The 19,659-nt window shown below is 37.5% G+C and overlaps 1 protein-coding gene across 1 annotated transcript; it reads left to right on the forward strand.

Annotated features, from left to right (window-relative positions):
* Positions 1 to 336: 336 nt before the first annotated feature.
* On the forward strand, positions 337 to 19,443 carry LOC308264040 (alcohol dehydrogenase E chain; the record flags this gene model as incomplete). Its single annotated transcript, XM_080697187.1, has 9 exons — positions 337 to 354; positions 2,673 to 2,774; positions 3,558 to 3,696; positions 6,209 to 6,296; positions 6,392 to 6,614; positions 11,936 to 12,196; positions 15,132 to 15,267; positions 15,899 to 16,065; positions 19,384 to 19,443. 9 exons carry the CDS (start codon positions 337 to 339, stop codon positions 19,441 to 19,443), a joined length of 1,194 nt encoding a protein of 397 aa, XP_080553313.1.
* Between the last annotated feature and the right edge of the window lie 216 nt (positions 19,444 to 19,659).

Raw genomic sequence — 19,659 nt, forward strand, 5'->3', positions numbered from 1 at the left:
GAGGTTGAGGGGAGGATATGAAGTCCAGGAAGAAAAAGGAGAAAGATAAACATTTATATGTTACGAGATACTTAAACCGATAGAAGAAAAATGTTATGTGCAATTGGCACATTACAAAATCATGGTTTTGAATGACAGTTCAGTGCCTTTTATTTCTGACTTAATTCAGGCTGAAGATAAGCTGGTGGGTGTGGCTTAAAGGTCTCGATTACATGTGGAATTGGCTGTTATTTAAGCAAAGAAAATATTTGTGCAAAACATTGGCTTCATGTACTAGACCAGAGAAGTTCACGGGTATTCATCAGCCTCCTGGTCTGCAGAGAAGACAGAAACAACATGAGCACAGCAGGAAAAGTAAGCAAAACTGACTTTACTGTTGGAGATATGCTCTCTTTGGCATGATATATAAAAGAATACAGTTTTCTTGAAAAATCCAAACTCCTATCTAAATGAGAAATAATATGCACTGAAATTAAATATGTGATATTTTCTATAATATATATTTACTGAACTACAGTAGAAATAAACTATTCCTAAATATCTCTAACAAGAATGTATAGAATATGAATCTATTAAAATCTTTGTTTCCTACATTAAATAAATTTGTTGTAAAGTTATAGTTTATTCCAAATCAACTGTGGTAATGTGTAATTCTAAAATTAGAAACATGTTTAATCCAAAAGATTTTTATATTAAGAAACCATCACTTAATGTGTTATTCGTTTTAATCATATTATTCTTACGAATACAGGAAAATTAAGTCTGGCCAGCGTTTTAGGAAATTAATTGATTTAGAAGACTTAGAAATTTACTTTTAACCTTTCTATAAATTCTTTAACAAGAGACATATTGATCTCAAAGCATTAGAATCATCAGGATCAAGAAAAACAACATTAGAATGCAAATTCTGATTAATGTATTCATTATGGCACAAATCCAGAAATTTTCACAGAAATCCTGTAGAACAGTATTTGCTCTGTGCAAAATCCAACCAGATTCTATGGAAAATTAATACAAAAACAAATTAAATCACTTGTTAGCACTGAAAACGCAGATATTTGGTTCTAAGATTGTCATAAATTCATACGTATTTGGTCAGCATGTTTAAGGTACAGAAAATGCATGCAGCTATTCAATATAGTTAATTCATGCTATTTAATTATATAATTGCAAAGCCTATGCAATTGTTTCTAATTCCTTTGTTGATTTTGGAGTGAATTGAGATACGATATTTCACCAGGATAATGCTGTTTAAAGGTTATGAAGCTGCTACACACACTGTGTAACACAATCCCATATTGAGTAAACTGGAAAAATCACATATGTGACCAGTTGCCAGTGTTCTTATTCCATTTCACTTCATTTTAAATCATTACTGTTTAGTACTGATATTGGCATATTACATTTCAAAAGAAAAGTCATTAGGGAAAAGAAAACCTAGATTAAAAGAAATAGTGGATTTGTAATGCAAAAGTGTAGTCACAGTAATGAAATCAGTAAGTGATGTGAAGGCAATCAGTCCTTTCAGGTGCGACATAGATACCTAACTCTTTGTTCACCTTACATTATTTTTAAGGACATCGATGAGTAAACTGGGATATATAGAAATTTAAGCATATAGTTGTCCAGCTTTGAAGTGTGTGTGTGTGTGTGTGTGTGTGTGTGTGTGTGTGTGTGTAGCCTCTGTAATTTGAGGCTCAAATATGATCTGGAAGAAGTCCCTGCACATAAACTAAACTAGAAAAAAATTTTAGAAAAAAATTTGTCAGAGCTAAGTTTCAAAGGTGTAATGCAAACAAGAATTTTACAGAAGTAAATTTAGTTAAAAGAGGAGAAAGGCAAGTAAAGAAAGAAATCATCCTATTTGGGGAAGCAAGGGTGAAATTATTATAAAGTCAAATATTTTTAGCTATGTAGAAAATTAACCAAGGAGATAATGATTTTATGAGGACAGTGACTCTGTCAGCAAAATAATGGCTACTTAGAAGTTCATATATAAGCCAAAGGATTTAGGCAAACAATTTCAGGACAATACTAGAAAATATCAGGAATAAACATCTATGGAGAAAAAACCATAAAGACTATCTAAAAGAATATGTTCCATTTAATCTTCGAGTATTATAACTAATTATGATTCTCTTTCCTTATGTTATTATTTTACACATTTAAAAAAAATTTTATTAACTGGATGTGGTGCTGTATACTGTAATCCCAGCATTTGGGAGGCTGAGACAGGAGGACTGAAGTTTGCAGACAGCCTCAGCTACTTAGTGAGGCCCTTTGCAACTCAGTGAGACCCTGTTTCAAAATAAAGAATAAAAAATAGATTTGGGCATGTAGCTCGGAGGTAGAATGCCCCTAGGCTTCATCCCCAGTATTGTGTGTGTGTGTGCGCGCACACACACACACACACACACACACACACAAACACATTCTTTATTGGTGCATTGTAATAGTATATGACAGGGACATTCAAAGCCATACATTTTGATATGCTCATAGCATTATTTGGTCTGTTGTCTTTCCTGTGCCTGTCCTTTCTTTCCTCAAAAGGTATTTTCATTCTCTTTGTAAGCCAGAAATGTTTATATTGTGCCAGATGTTGCGTGTACAAAGGTGAAAACACACAAAATCTGACTCCAAAAAAGTCATCTTTCTGTTTGATTTCCCAGGTAATAAAATGCAAAGCAGCTGTGCTATGGGACATAAAGAAACCTTTTTCCATTGAGGAGGTGGAGGTTGCCCCTCCTAAGGCCCATGAAGTTCGTATTAAGGTGAAGCATTTCCACTTCTATCTAATTTTAGGTTTAAAAAAATCAAAGAACACTCAAAATAGAAACAACCAAAAAACCGCTAACAAGCACTGTTTATATGTGACCAAAGAGTATATATAGTATAATCCCAGTAAAGTAAAAAAGAATCTATGCTTGGAAACTAGGAAGAAATGTATAGTACAGATTTCAAAATCAATTAATATTAGATATTTTCTTGGTGTTAGCCTGTGATTTTTCATTCCATTAAAAGTTTGTATTCTTGTATATTATATGAAACAAATATTTCAAGATCAATTATTTCTCAATTAAAATTGAATGATTTCAATCAATTATTCTAAATTATTTAATTCACGAAGGCAAGATAGAGAAGAAAGGGTTTGGATAATCTTGAGAATGAACTCAATCTTTTGTATTTGGGAAGAGTAGGGAAGGTATTATCAGCAAGATCCTTGAAAACTCTTTAAAAACACAGTTTCACGCCTGGCGTGGTGGGGCAGGCTGTAATCCCCGTGCTTGGGAGGTGGAGACAGGAGGATCACACAGGTTCCAAGTCAGCCGCGCTGGTTTAAGAGACCCTGTTTCCAAGTTTTAAAAAAGTATAAAATAGGCCTGGGAGTGTAGCCCTGAGATAGGAGGGCTTCCAGGAACCCCAGTACCATCAAAAACAAACAAACAAACAACAACATCAAAAACACACACACAGTTTCAGAAATTTGAGTATGTTACATCTTTCCGAGAGCCATAATCTTTTCTTGTTCTAATCATCTTCCCGTCGATCCGTAGATCGTGGCCACAGGAATCTGTCGCTCAGATGACCATGTTGTTCAAGGAACTCTTCCCACCCCTCTTCCTGTGATAGCAGGTCATGAGGCAGCTGGCATCGTTGAGAGCATTGGAGAAGGGGTGACTACAGTAAAACCAGGTACAAAATTCACACTCAGGGAATGTGCTTTGGTTCAGTATCCCAATATTACAATATTATCCAGCTCCATTGAGAAAAAAAAAAAACTGAAGTAATGAGAGATAGAAAACTCACAGGAGGTTCACGAGAAACTCAGACTAGAGGGGTTTCCTCCTGACTTGGGCAGGTTGCATTCAGACAATCATGTATTTTCTCCTTCAACAACTATTTATTGAGTATCTACTAGATGCCAGATGCCAATTAGATAGAGACTTGGGGTCCATGAGAATCAAGAGACAAGTGAGCCGGGTGTGGTGGTGCATGCTTGTAATCCCAGCATTTGGGAGGCTGAGACCAGAGGATTGCGGTACACAGACAGCCTCAGCTACTTAGTGAGGGCCTTTGCAACTTGGTAAGACCCTGTATCAAAGTAAAGAATAAAAAGCCCGGGTATGGTGCTGCATGCTTGTAATCCCAGCATTTGGGAGGCTGAGACTGGAGGATCACAGTTCATGGACAGCCTCAGCTACTTAGTGAGGCCCTCTGCAACTTAGTGAGACCCTGTTTCAAAATAAAGAATAAAAATCAGAACAGGGGGTGTAGCCGGAGGTCGAATGAATGCTCCTGGGTTCCATTCCCAGACCCACAAAAATAAATAAATTAATTAATTTAATTTAATTTAATTTAAATAGAGAGACAAGTGCCTGCCAAAGCAAAGTTCATCATCTAGTAGTTTACATACTAATGTTGCTGCACTGATAAGTGAAAAAATGGAAGTCAAGATTCAGAGTTTCTAGAACAGTGAATGAAAACTTCTGTACTAAATTCACAAAATAGGGACTGCCAGTCTATGACTGGGTCAACATAATTTTTTTCTTAGATGGGAAGTGGAGACCACTCACCAATATCCTTTTCAGTATGTTCTTCCTTATTAAACATGGCACACGCTTGTAATCCCCGCGCTTGTGAGGCGGAGACAGGAGGATCGCGCAGGTTCACAGCCAGCTGTGCTGGCTTAAGAGACCCTGTTTTTAAATAAAAAGTATAAAATAGGTCTGGGGTGTAGCCTGGAGGTAGAAGGGTTTCCAAGAACCCTAGTACCACCAAAACAAAACAAAACAAAACAAACAAACAAACATGGAACAAAACAGACTAGTTAAAAGGAAATTAAAGAAACATAGATGAAGGCATCTAGCCATAAACAATGTTATTTTTATTATTTTTAGTCAGGGTTAAAGGTGGCTGATTGCAAATCACTAATTATTTTATTTTAATATTTATTTTACTTTAATTTTATGGATTTTCAGAGGAAAAGGATAAATATAGATAATTTCCATGCCATTGTCCCCACATCAAGTTTATCTATGAACTGTGATGGGCCAACCGTATTTTCTGAGCCCGGTTGGATAGGTAGCATACATTATTAAAAACACAAATTATGTTTAGTTCTCAAAAGACTTTAGCAGTAGATTCAGCCTGTCCTTCCAAATACCTAACTAAACTGTGAAAAGAAAATAACAGATAGTTTAATCTAGTTTGAGTTTCAGCTCTTAGTATTTCTTTTAGTTGGAAATAAATAATAAAAAAAGACACTTTTACTCTTCACCCCTGCTTTCTATATAGCAGGAAATATAGTTCATAAATTATCAGATAAATACATTAGAAAGTCAATGTGTGTGTGTGTGTGGGGGGGGTTTACTGGGGATTGAACCCAGAGGCATTCTACCTCTAAGCTACACTCCCAGCCCTATTTTTTATTTTTTATTTTTTATTTTGAAACAGAGTCTGACTCAGCTGCAGAAGGCCTCACTAAGTAGCTGAGGCTGGCAGCAAACCTGTGATTCTTCTGTCTCAGCCTCCCAAGTATTGAGGTTACAAGCATTCACCACCATGCCTGGTTAATTCTTATTTTAAAAGAAAGTGCCTCATTTATTGTTGAGAGTTGAGATTTTTCAAAGGAATTTCTTGAATTCTTTGTTCCATTTTTACTAGTTTTCCTCAGAAAAAGAACAAGGATTTTTTTTTAAAGCATTCACTTCACAATAAAAAATAAACATAGTTACATATTCCCACTCCCAACAGTGGGAAAAACTTTTTAAATCTATGTTGTTTTCTTTTTTTTTTTTTTTTTTTGGTGGTACTGGGGTTCCTGGAAGCCCTCCTTCCTCCGGGCTACACTCCCAGACCTATTTTATATTTTTGAAACAGGGTCTCTTACGCCAGCACGGCTGGCTTCGAACCTGCGCGATCCTCCTGTCTCCGCCTCCCAAGCGCGGGGATTACAAGTGTGCGCCACCACGCCCGGCAAATCTATGTTGTTTTCTACATTTGCATTTCCTCTTCAGGAATCTTCATGCATGTGTAAACCCAAATGGACAGTGAACTCAGAAGGCAATGACCAATGGCATAGTTGTGATTGGACCCCATTTCTTGGAAACTTTTCAAAGACACACACTTGTACATATAAGCTTTAAATTCTTGCTTTACTAATTCCTGTTTTGAAACTTTAAAATTCTCTTTTATCTTGTTCTAGGTGATAAAGTCATCCCGCTCTTTACTCCCCAGTGTGGAAAATGCAGAATTTGTAAACACCCAGAAAGCAACCTCTGTGTGAAAAACGAGTAGGTTTCTTATCCTCCCCTTGCACAACCAATGGAGTTGCGCGTGAGTTATGTTCTGTCTCATGTTCCGTGTGTCTCTGTGTTCCATTGACCAGTTTGCAAAGCCCTCTTCAGGGGACCTTGCAGGATGGCAGCAGAAGGTTCACCTGCAGGGGGAAGCCCGTTTACCACTTCTTGGGCACCAGCACCTTCTCCCAGTACACCGTAGTAGATGAGTTCTCAGTGGCTAAAATCGATGCAGCTTCACCGCTGGAGAAAGTCTGCCTCATTGGCTGTGGATTTACGACTGGTTATGGCTCCGCAGTCAAAGTTGCCAAGGTAGGATTGACAGTGGCCAATACTACCAGTCATAATCAGACTGCCAAGAAGCAAAAGGGAAGCAATTTGTCACAGGAATGAGGGATTATTTTCATTATTTGTGGTGTCAATTAATAGAAAAAAAATGTCCCAGAAGGAATTAGAGCATGTCCTAGATATTCACCTATTTATCACAGCCAAAATTATTGTTGATAGTTAAAGAAAAAATAATCCATTTTCAATAGTTTTTTAAATATTTTTCTTGGTGGGATTACCACATTTTAGGACTGGGAACTCAGTCATTCTTAAGTTGGAGAACGACTATATATAGCTATTCATCAGGCATAATAGGTTCTGCTAAGTTCTGAGGCAGCCAAAATAAAGGAAATGAGCAAAAGTCTATGCATGCTCTACTCCTGAGATTAGGATCAACAGTGTATTCTAAAGCCTTACTTAATGTATCTTTAAACCCAGGATTCTAGGAGGGAAGGAATGAAGCTTTAGTCATGCGTTTATTCTACCCATTATGGAATTTCACTGCTACATCTTCTCCTTGCCATGAGCATACACTTCCAGAGGTGGTACATTTCATGTAGAAATTCTTAATAAGGCTTTTTTCTTTTCAAAAGTTTGAAGATCTAGTAGTGTCTTCTATTTTACAAAACTGATATCCAGAGACATAAGATTCTTTGTCCAAGTTGTCACACCTGATAAATATGAGAGCTGAGACTGGAAGATCATTCTCAAATCTTCTAATGAGTCTGAAGTTATAACACATAATTACCAACATTTTTTTTATTTTTTTATTTTATTTATTTATTTTTTTGTACTGGGGATGGAATTCAGGTGCACTCTACCTCTGAGCTACATTCCCAACACTATTTTTATTCTTTATTTTGAAACAGGGTCTCACTGAGTTGTAAGTGGCCTCACTAAGTAGCTGAGGCTGTCGGTGAACGGTGATCCTCCTGTCTCAACCTCCCAACTGCTGGGATTACAAGCGTGTGCCACCACCTCTGGCTCTTACGGTTAATAATGAATTTAAGTCATGTTCTAAATGAAATTTCTCCCAAGTGCCCTCTAACTAGGTAACTAATCCTTCCTCTAAAGCTCTGTATCATCAACATCACTCATTAGCATTTAGTTTATACTACTTTGTTGAGACCTTTTTTTCTATGTGTATGACCTACAAATATATAACACTTAATTTTAACTCCTATTATGCTAATTTACTACTTACAAGTTTGTTTCATAATATCATGTACATATTTTATCTCCTTTAGTCTACAAACTCCTCTAGATAAATGATTTTTAATTTGCACACATGAGCATTCAATAAATGTTTGCTAAATTAAAAAACAGGAGTCTTGTCTCCCCAAAAAGATGATAAATCTCCTGGGAACAGGAACTATATTTGGCAATCTTTTAAAATCATATAATTGAACATATAAGTACTTAATAATATTTATTTTTTCTTTTTCTTTTTTTTTATTGGTGCACTGTATTCATACATCATAGTGGGACACAAACTTTTGAAGACATACACGCACACATCGCCCAGTCAGCCCCCACCTGATCCCCACCCCATTCTCTCCCCATCCCTCCCTCCCATGCTTGGCTTAGTGGTTGACATCTACTATTATAGCAATTTATCCAAAATTAACAATGATAATCTCACATAACAGTTTCATTTGTCTGATACCAAGCTTTTGATGACTTAAAGATAACATTTCAATATTTCTTTTTACTTTCTTTCTTACCAGAGAATTTTTTTTCTATTTTTTTAGGTGAAACTATCATATATTTATATATTTATTTTTCAGAAAAAAAATCTATCCTAATATGGAATATGGACTCTAGATACCCAAAACGATCTTGAAAAAGAACAAAGCTAGAAGATATATATTTTCTGATTTCAACCCATATAAAGCTACAATAATTGAAACAGTATAATACTATTCTAGAGGCAGATATATAAACCATTGGAATTAAATAAAAGCCTAGAGCTAAATTCTTCCCTATATTGTCAAGTTATTTTTGACAAGGTTTCCACGAATATTTGGTGGTGGAAATAATAATCTTTTAACTAAATATTGTTGAAAAATAATAATTACATGGAAAAGAATAAAATTGGACACTTACCTAATCCCATATACAAATATTAACTCAAAATAGATAAAAGACATAAATATAAATCTTAAGACTATAAACTTTTAGTAGATAATCTGGGTCATAAAACCTCACAACATTGAAATTGGCAGTGATTTCTTGGATATGATTTCAATGGCACAGGCAACAGAAGAGTATACAAACTCCCTAAAAAATAAAAAAAAATATTGTATATCCAAAGACAATGTAAACAGAGTTAACATTTACTAATAGAATGGGATAAAATATTTCCAAATGCTATATCTGAAGGTATATTAATATTCCAACTAGAAATCCTAAAAATTAACAACAATAAGGGCAAACAATACCATTTAGAGATAGGTAGAAGACTAACATAAGTAATGAATCTCCACAGATAACCAATCTTAGTTGTCTGTTGGATGGAAAATCTTGTTTCTCTGGTTCTGGTGTGTGTTACCTATTTCTTCTTTGTAGTTAATCTCTTTGAGTATTTTCTCTAGCGCTGGTTTTGAAGACATAAATTCCTTCAGTTTCTGTTTGTCATGGAAGCTTCTTATTTCTCCATCTAATTTGATAGAAAGTTTTGCTGGGTAGGAAATTTTGGGCTGGAAGTTGTTTTCTTTCAGAGTTTGGAATATGTTACTCCAAGCCCTTCTGGCTCTCATGACTTGGTTTGGGAAGTCTGAAGTGATTCTAATTGGTTTGCCTCTGAATGTCACTTGGCCCTTTGTTTTTGTTGCCTTTAAGATTCTCTGCTTGGCTTCCACATTGGTCATTTTGACAATTATGTGGCGTGGGGATCCTCTTCTCTGATCCTGTCTAAAGGGAGTTCTATAAGTTTCCTGGATCTGTGTATCAACCTCTTGCTCTATGTTTGGAAAATTTTCTGCTATTACTTCCTTGAAGAGATTGTTGATCCCTTTGGTTTCACTTTCTTTTCCCTCCTCTATTCCAATTATTCTTAGGTTAGCTCTCTTAAAATGGGCCCATATTTCTTCAATATCAGATTCCTGCTGTCGGATATTTTTTTCTAGATTAGAAACTATGCGTTCATTTTTGGAATGATCATCTTCTAAGAGCGAGATTCTGTTCTCCATGTGGTCTAATCGGTTGTTTGTGCTTTGAATTGAGGCCTTTACTTCATTAATTGCATCCTTTATCTCTTTTTGGCTCTCTCTTGAGTTCTTTTCGAAGCACCTCTATTATTTCTACAGTTATTTTCCTGATTTGATCTTCTAGAAATCTCTGATTTTCTGTTTTATCGGGTTCTGATGTTGTGGGGTTGTGGGCATTCATTGCTCCAGTGTTATTCCTCTTTCCCATGATTTCGGAAGTTTGTGCCTTCTCTGGGTTCTTCCCTTGGGTCACTATGACTTCACTTAAGGTGTTCTGGATCTCGAGTCAGTAGTATCTCAGACCCCACTACTCCTTTACTGGGTTGTTTCACAGAGTCTCTGACCCAGAGAGTCGATAGAGGCTGCTTTAGACTGTGGGGGGTGCCAGGTTGCACGTTCTCCTATGGTGTGATATCTCTGCCACCGCCACTCCCCCACTGGGTCAAGTCCCAGGGAGTACAGTACTGGGATTTCTCCTCTGTGGTCCGCAATTTGACTCACTGTTCTTGAGTACGCAGATGTAGCTGTACTGGACTCGGTGAATTTACTGCTGCTGCCGCCGATGGCAATATGGCACCGCTGCTATGCCCTCGGCCATGAGGCTGGCGTATTTCTTCTTGGTTTTGATTTCCACTCTGAATCCCTGAAGCGTGTGCTGAGCTCAGCCACTGGGAGCTTTAGATTTTACCTGCGGTGAGAAATCCCGCCTGGCTGTTCCGCAGCGGCTCACCTCGGCTTGCTGTAGCCGTCCGGTGAACTCACTGCTGCCGCCGGCAGTATGGCGCTGCTGCCGCGTCCTCGGGCGTGAGGCCGGTGTCTGTGGCTCTGAGCTCTGTTCTCGGTCCACTTTCTCTATGGAGCCTGGTGATTTTTTTGTTTCTCTGGTGATGGTGTTTTCTGGCTATGAAAGGCGCTGATTTTGTGGTAATGGAGATTGGTTGTTAGCGGAGCTCTTAAGCCCCGCTTTTCTCGGTTGCCATCATCCCGGAAGTCTCCACCAACATTTTTTAATCACAAACACAAGCCCCATATTTTTCTAAGTAGAGTAGAAGGTGGTGTTGTGCCCTATAGCATTTAATAACATTTAGTGGATGAAGGCATGAAAAGACACCCAGAAGAGAATATAACATTGAGATTACTTGGGACAGGAGTATTTTTCTTATACTGAAGGCTTTGTTAAACAGTCCCCAATCAATGTAAGCAATATAGAGCAGATCTTTCCCAAATGTCTGTGCCTTCCACTCTGAATGTAATCAGTCCTTTTACAATTGCTTCATCTATTTTATCAGGTGTCTAGATGAGCCTATACACAGGCGGGGGCCAAGGATACTCATAGAAACAGATTTCATACATTATCACCAACTTTTTATGGCATCACTCTCCTGTGTTTACTTTTAAAGACCCACAAAGATCAAATTGGTTTTATGCTGAAGTATCTTAATGTACTGAATTTCTGCTGTTGCTTAGGTTCTGCTTTAAAGAATGACTCTTACATGCTTCACAACTATTTTCTGCTATCATTACACTGGTGGTAATCATCACACACTGAAAGTTAATGAACTAAGGAAGGAGTTACTTAGGGATAGTTTAATTGGATTGTTTTTTCATTCTCCTAGAATGACCCTGTTCAATTAAAGCATTTTCCCAAAATTGTTTTAGTGAACATGTAAGATATTGAAGCTGGCTATCAATGGATTTGAGCCATTGAGCCTTTTCAAGGTTAGAATCCTAGACATTTAGAGCTCAAGGATCATTCAGTCTTTGGGTTCTCGGCCTTGGCTTCCCAACACAGTGATCTGGGGGTGGGGTTCCACCTGCAGGGATTGTGATTTAATTGATATTGACTGGAAATCATGGATTTTTTTTAAACCTCTCCAGAGAGGGGGGTCTGATGTGTATCAGAGTTTGAAAACCACCAATTTAGTTCAACCTCCTCAGTTAAAACATGAAACAACTATAGACAGAGAGGGTTTTAGAGCAGATTGTACATAAGATTCTTAGTAGAGCCTGATAATAAGCAAGGCATAGCACTTCATACAGCTTAGGTATTTTCTAAAAATTACTATTTAACCCATTTTGCATTTTCTGAAAACACAGGTCACCCAGGGCTCTACCTGTGCTGTGTTTGGCCTGGGAGGAGTTGGCCTGTCTGTCATCATGGGGTGTAAAGTAGCAGGAGCAGCCAGGATCATTGGTGTGGACATCAACAGGGACAAATTTGCAAAGGCCAAAGAGATGGGTGCCACCGAGTGCATCAGCCCTCAAGACTACACCAAACCCATCGAGGAGGTGATAAAGGAAATGAGTGACGGAGGTGTGGATTTTTCATTTGAAGTCATTGGTCGGCTTGACACCATGGTATGTACCATCATATGTCTTGTGATTTCTATTTCTGCAATCTAGAATATGCTTTAGGCAGCAAAATACAAATATTACATATAAAGATACTGTTGGAATGGCAAATTTTCATCTACTGTTTGTTACTAGATTATTTATTGTTATGAAAAGTCCTTCCTTATATCAACTCAGCAAATATGTTTTCCTTTTGTCACTGTGACCAAAATATCCGACAAGAACAACATAGAAGATGAAAAACTTATTTGGCTTGTGGTTTGAGGGGTTCCATCGTGGCTATCCAGCTCCAAGGCAGAAACATCATGGTAGCAGGGTGTGGCAGAGGAAGGCAGTTAGCTCATGGCTTCCAGAAGCAGAGAGGAAGGTACCAGGGATATATATGCTCCTGAAAGCCACACTTCTCATGATCTGTTTCCTCCAGCTATGCCCACCTGTCTATCCAGTTACCACCCAGTAAATCATTCAAACTATTAATCCACCAGTAGATTAATTCACTGATAAACTTGTAGTCCTGATTTAATCACCTCAACTCTGAACACTGGTACACTGCCAACCCATGAACTTTTTAGGAACTTCCTACATTCAAAAGGTCCTCCTCCTAATCGGTCTCCTTTAATGAGAGAAAGTGTTTGTTTCTCAATTGAGCCATTGCAAATTATTGCTTTTAGTAAAAACCAAATAAATATAAATAATATAAGTTCTGTTATTAAACTGGCACATTTGATTTCCTCCACTTTTTAACAAATGTGATTTTATGATTTTGTTATGCTTAATTAATAAATCCAATTATCATCATTCGTTCAAAGGGAAAATGAGGACTTTGAGGCCAAGTATTATTTTATTAACATAAAATATGCCCTGAGGAAAGTGACTGCTTTAATACAGTATCACTGTATTTTACCAGAGACAGCACAGTGACTGGCATATAGCAAGCACACACAATGTGTTGAAATGAAAACTAAAAAAGTAACAGATTTGGCCACTCCCCAAATTTAAGAGATATATATCTCATAGCATTATTTATAGATTACATGAGCTAATACATGCAAAATACTTATTACAGTGGCCCCTCCCCTGTGGTAAGATCTCAGTACATGTCAGCTGCTGTCACCGACATAGAATATAATTTCCACATTTGCAGTACTTACATCATCTTTGGAGTATACATATTACTTTCAAATAATTACAAATATCATCAGTTGACATGGGGTAAACTTCCATAGCTATATTTCATCCAAAGCTCTATGGAATTTCACTGAAAAAGTCCCCAGAGACCAATAAATTCCTATTATTGAGATTCTCTAGTAAATCCTAGCAGCACTGACAATGGGAAACTGCATCCTGAGAATAAAATTATTTGCAGCCTCAACATGGGACAATATCTTTTTCTTTTCTTTCTTTTTCTTTTTCTTTTTTCTTTTTTTTTTTTTTTGTGGTGCTAGGGGCAGAACCCAAGGGCTTTTCTACCCCCAGGCTATATTCCCAAACCTATTTTATATTTTATTTGGAAACAAGGTGTCACTTAGTTGCTGAGAGCCTCACTAAGTAGCTAAGGCTGGATTCGAACCTGTGTGATCCTCCTGTCTCAGCCTCCCAAGCGCTGGGATTACAAGCATGTGCCACCATGCCCAGCTAAGATGGGACAATATTTCATGGATGAGGAAGATTCCAAGAAAAATCCAACTTTTTCCATGGCTATAGCTTTCCTCACTGTTTTCCCATGTGGAACTGGGTTGTTATTTTATATGAAGATGCTAAATGCCCAAGAGCCACATGTTCTGAGAATATCACACCTTCCAAATGTCATACTTCAAAATCAAAAGGCCATTCACTATACACTTTGGGGGATTCTGAACCATTCATTTATTGCAGAATATGTTCAAAATGAACAGGAAAGGAAAGGCTCTTTGGACTGTCTTTTGAGGTTCCTGAATAATAGGTATTAGGTATTGTTTAAAGTAAAATCAGTATATATCCTAGGAAGCAAAAGCATAATTTAAAATATGTCCATTTTAAGAATGGAAAATAGAATAAGATTCTATTCAAAAGACAGGTTACAATCGGGCATGGTGGTGCATGCTTGTAATTCCAGCAGTTGGGAGGCTGAGACAGGAGGATTGCAGGTTCGTGGCCAGGTTCAGCTACTTACTGAGGCCCTCTGCAACATAGTGAAACCCTGTTTCAAAATAAAAAATTAAAAATAGGGCTGGGGGTGTAGCTCAGAGGTAGAATGCACCTGGGTTCCATCCCAGTACCACACACACCCACACACAAAAATACAGGTTACCAAGTGGTAAAGAGATAAATATGTATGTGGTAATCGTATTTGATTTACCACCAAAATACTTGATTCAAAATACCAAATTCAAAATAGCTGCTTAGCTGAGCGTGGTGGCACACACCTGTAATCCCAGTGCTTGGGAGGCTGAGACAGGAGGATCGTGCAGGTTCGAAGACAGCCCAGCTACTTAGTGAGGCTCTCAGCAACCTAGTGAGACTCTGTTTCCAAATAAAATATAAAAAATAGGTCTGACAGTGTAGCCCAGAGGTAGAAAGCCCCTGGGTTCCATCCCCAGCACCACAAAAACAAACAAAATAGCTGCTTAATAGACGAGGGAAAAATGAACTACCCAAATCACAGATTGCCTAAGAATCATGTGATGATGAAACAGTATCCTTTCTCTGAGGATACAGACTTTTCCTATGTTTGCAATAACATTTATCTCTTTATTAGTATGTAAGAATGAATAAATCCATTCATCCATTCTATTATACAAAAATATTTTCTGGGAATTCTTATGAGGAAGCAAGAGACATAATTTTCTCCCTCCACATAATTATAAACTAGTTGAGTCAACATTACATCATACTCTGTATGTATGATGTAGTATGTACTATCAGAGACTCTAGGGATGCTAAATAGTAGTTTTTATTCCAGGTTTCTGCCCTGTTGTGCTCTCATGACTCATGTGGTGTAAGTGTCATTGTTGGGGTGCCTCCTGGTTCTGAACAACTCTCCGTGCACCCTTTTGAGCTACTGACTGGACGCACCTGGAAAGGAGCAATTTTTGGTGGTATGTAGTTAGGCCCTGGGACCAAATTCTCATTCATCTCACAATTTTTTCCCTTTTGCAAGTGACAAGGTCAGGTCTTGAGAAGCAATATGATAAAAATTAAATTAAAATTCCTGTTGTATTTATAGGCTCCAAATCAAGTTAATGTAGAACTAGTACAGACAGAAAGTCCCAAAACAGACGCTGTCTTCATAAACTAACCAGAGCCTTTTAGCACCAGCTCTTTTTATACTTGTAACTTCATAAGGGGCAAAATTCTTTATAGGACATAGGAAATCCACAGCAATAATTGATGTCTACACTCATTGCAAATTTAGACAACTAAATTTGCTCCTTGATTTGGGGCATAATTATTTGTACTATAATTTCTCTATGGAAGTGCTAATAAGGACCCAAGAGCTAGGTAAGAACCCTAGTTCATGGGGGAGGGGGTTCAAAAAGAACGTCAAAGAACTGCAACAGAGTACTGAAAATTTTGTTCTCTCGTTAACCTCACCAATAGCAGACTGCAGAATGTAACGCTTTTTACAAACTTTTTTTTTATTGGAAGAAAGCTTTTATTGGAATGTATTTTTCCCATTCTCCTACTTACCCCTGGCTGAATATAACAATGCTATTGTCTTCTTTTCAGGCTATAAGAGTAAAGATTCTGTCCCCAAACTTGTGGCTGATTTTATGAATAAGAAGTTTTCACTGGATCCATTAATAAGCAATGTTTTACCTTTTGAGAAAATAAATGAAGGATTTGACCTGCTTCGCTCTGGAAAGAGGTCGGTTTTAAGTTTCTTCTTATGTATGGTAGGGGATTAGCTAGCAGAAGATGGAAATGTGGAAGAATGGTAAGTTGGAGAGCTTTGGTTTTCCATAACCCGTTCAGCCTTTGCTTGTAGAACATCTAAGATCATATGTGGATGCCAGGAACAGTGGCTTCATATTCCCTTGAAGCTCAATTACGTTGACAGCAAGTCTGAGTGATCAGGGATCCTCAGCCTTCTTTATAAGAGAATACTGACCTTTCCAAGAGAAAGAATCAGAGTCACGCAATCATGATCATTAAATGGACCACCAAAGCCTCTGCCTGCCCACCTACAGTGACCATCAATTGCTCTCAATTTAAATCATGTTCAGGATATCCCCCAAATGTGCTAATTATAAGACTGGGAGAAACTACATTGGAGTTATTTTCTATATAGATACTACTGGTTTTTCATAAAAGAAATAGTAATATTGTTATTAATAATAATTACTATCTCTCTTTGCATTTTACAAATAATTTTTCGCAGATAAAAGTTAGGGTAGCCTGGCGTGGTGGCGCACGCCTGTCATCCAAGCTTGGAAGGCTGAGACAGGAGGATCGAGGCCAGCGGAGAGAGATCTTCAGCAATTTAGCGAGTCCCTGAACCCGGGGTGGTGGTGCACACTTGTAATCCCGAGCTTGGGAGGCGGAGACAGGAGGATCGCACAGGTTCCAATTTAAGAGACCCTGTTTCCAAATAAAAAGTATAAAATAGGTCTGGGAGTGTAGCCCCAAGGTAGAAGGGTTTCCAGGATCCCCAGTACCACAAAAAAAAAAAAAAAAAAAAAAAAAATTAGGGTAAAGAGGAAAGAGGAAGGGTACAAATACTATGTTAGATATTTACATTTTACAGCTTTTCCAAACCTTAGGGGAAAAAAGACAATCTTTTCTACTTCTAACAAGGAACACTTGCAATCACCTAATCAGATGAGTTTTGTCGACCGCATTTCTAGGAGTCACAACTAGTAAGAGTCACTTCTGGTGCCCAGGCTCCAGCTCCACTGCTCCACACCTCTCATGAAATCTTCAACTTTAAATCGTGTTTCTTAGGCACTAACATGAAATGTTATATTCTTTATTTCACAAGCATTTGTAAGGAAAGAGAGAAAATAGAACCCTCGGAGCTCTAGCTGCTTTATTTATTAACGGTTTTGCCTACGTTACTTTGAGAGATTTCTAAACAACTCTTCCAGTTTCACTATTGTAGGAGAAAAACGAAACCGCAGAGAGAACATGACTTGGTCCAAATCGTGAGGTCACCCTCACGATTCAGGGGAGCCAGAAGCCAGGGTTAGAACCATTTGTTAGTAAAGCCATTTGCTTTTCTGGAACCACACGGCCTTGAAGCTCAAGGACTGTGAAACACAGTAGTTATGAAATCTTAGTGGTCCTCATTATCATCCTCGGGTTAAAAGAATGATGGCAGACAGAGATGACCACCACCAGAGGGCAGTGTTGAGCAGTAGATGAACTCTTCCAAGGTGTCTATTCTCTTCAGAATTTCTGCCTGATAGTGAATTTGAATATCCAAGTAACATAAACCCTGTTAATAGGCAAAGATTAAAAATTGCACTCCTCAGCATTGGTAAGGGTAAGGTAATTTGGTCACTATTGTATACTGCGTGTAGGAATCCTAATTATTGTATTCTTTTGGGAAAGCAATTAAGTAATTATGATCAGAAATCTTTAAAAGCCATAGATCCTTTCTTCCAGCAATTTTTTCTACAAGTCTATTATATCAAAGCACATATTAAACATACATGTATGTTTATTTTTGCTTATAAAAATTAGAAACATACTAAAAGTCTAACATTAAATGTCAGTCATATATTACAAATTAATGAAGTTGGGCTAAAGCTGTAGCTAGGATGTGTAAGGCCCTAAGTTCAATCCCCAGCACCACATAAAAGGAAAATGACGTTATTACATTGGATAATTTTCATAATGTAATTTTAGACTTATAAAATAAAATACATAAACTCACATATAATATAATCCCAGTTTTTCAACAAGAACAGTAAAAAATTGTACATATCTAAAATGCACTAATAAAAATTGAAAATGTTAATTATCATTACATTGTTTAATTATAAGTTATTTTTACTTTTGTCTTCATGCTGCTTTATATTTTCTAAATTATCTACATATACTTTTTACATATGTAGAAATTTTTGAGATATGAAGATCATCTTTTTCTAAAAGTATTTGTTCATCAGAAGGTGGTTTTTAGAAAAGACATTAGTTCCAGCATAATTGTTACATTTCTAATCTTCCCAAGAAGGAAGTCTCTTGAAATTAATCTACATCAACTTTATTGCCTGCTTCTAAGAATTCTTAAATATCTCTATATCAAAGTTCTATTAAACTGTTAACATAGCCTTAACTTTATTAAACTATCAGTCCCTTTAGACAAGTTTTCTTCATCCAAGACTGTATATGGGTTTGAATCCCAATACCCACTCCATACTACATGTTTATGAACATAAGTATCAGTTAACTTGTTTATTTGTTTGTTTGGTTAGTTGGTTGATTTTTGGTTTTTTTTTTGTTTGTTTGTTTGTTTTTTGCGGGTTTGGGGATGGAACCCAGGGGCATTTGACCTCCGAGCTACACCTCCTGCCCTATTTTTTATTATTTATTTTGAAACAGGGTCTCACTGAGTTGCAAAGGGCCTCACTAAGTAGCTGCGGCTGTCTGTGAACCGTGATCCTCCGGTCTCAGCCTCCCAAATGCTGGAATTACAAGCGTGTGCCACCACGCCCGGCACTTGTTTTTAGTTGATTTGTCTTGTTGTGGTACTGGGTATTGAACCTAGGACCTCACAGGTCCTAGGCAGACATTTTACCACTGAGCTACAACCTCAGCCCTAAGTCTCAGTTTTTATAATCTCTAAAAGTAGAAATAATCTGAAAATCTACATCATGGCCTTATTGTTTAGTTTTGTACTCAAATAAGATGGTGCTTAAAGAGCAGCTACAAAGTACATGGCAAGTAGAAGAATATATTGCATGCTAGTATCCATGGTTATAGTTCTTATACCAGGCATGCAGGCTCTCAGAAAATGACTTTTTAGGATGCTAATGGAGAACTGAAGTGTAAATGGCCACTAAAGACAGGATATTGTGAGTTTAAGTTTGCAGAAAAGAAAGACCCAGAAAGGACAAATTGTCTTTACACTGAATTGGTCTAAGGCAAAGGGAGGGAATGGAGTGGCCGGGTACACAGACTTTCACTGAGACACATTACTGGTTTCATTCATGCACATGGAAGAAAATGAATTGTGTAAGTGACAAAACAATCTCTTTTGTTTCCTATTTCAGCATCCGTACCATCCTAACATTTGGGAACGTCTAGATGCCGTCCCTGTAACAGTCTTCTGACTCCTCCTTCCCACAGCACCTGGAGCTCATTCTGCTCTGTAGAGATACAAGCAATAAAGTAGAGGCAGGCAAGTAGAATCAAGATTCCCATGAAATCATCTTTCAAGCAAATGAAATTTTAAAATTTCGGTGAGAAATATTGAACATAGGCTGGGAAATTGAGGCTAATAAGCCTTACCATTTGGCATAAGGTATCTTTTCTATTGAGGAAGGATA

Source organism: Muscardinus avellanarius (assembly GCF_963383645.1).
Source record: "Muscardinus avellanarius genome assembly, chromosome: 6".
NCBI classification, from domain to species: domain Eukaryota; kingdom Metazoa; phylum Chordata; class Mammalia; order Rodentia; family Gliridae; genus Muscardinus; species Muscardinus avellanarius.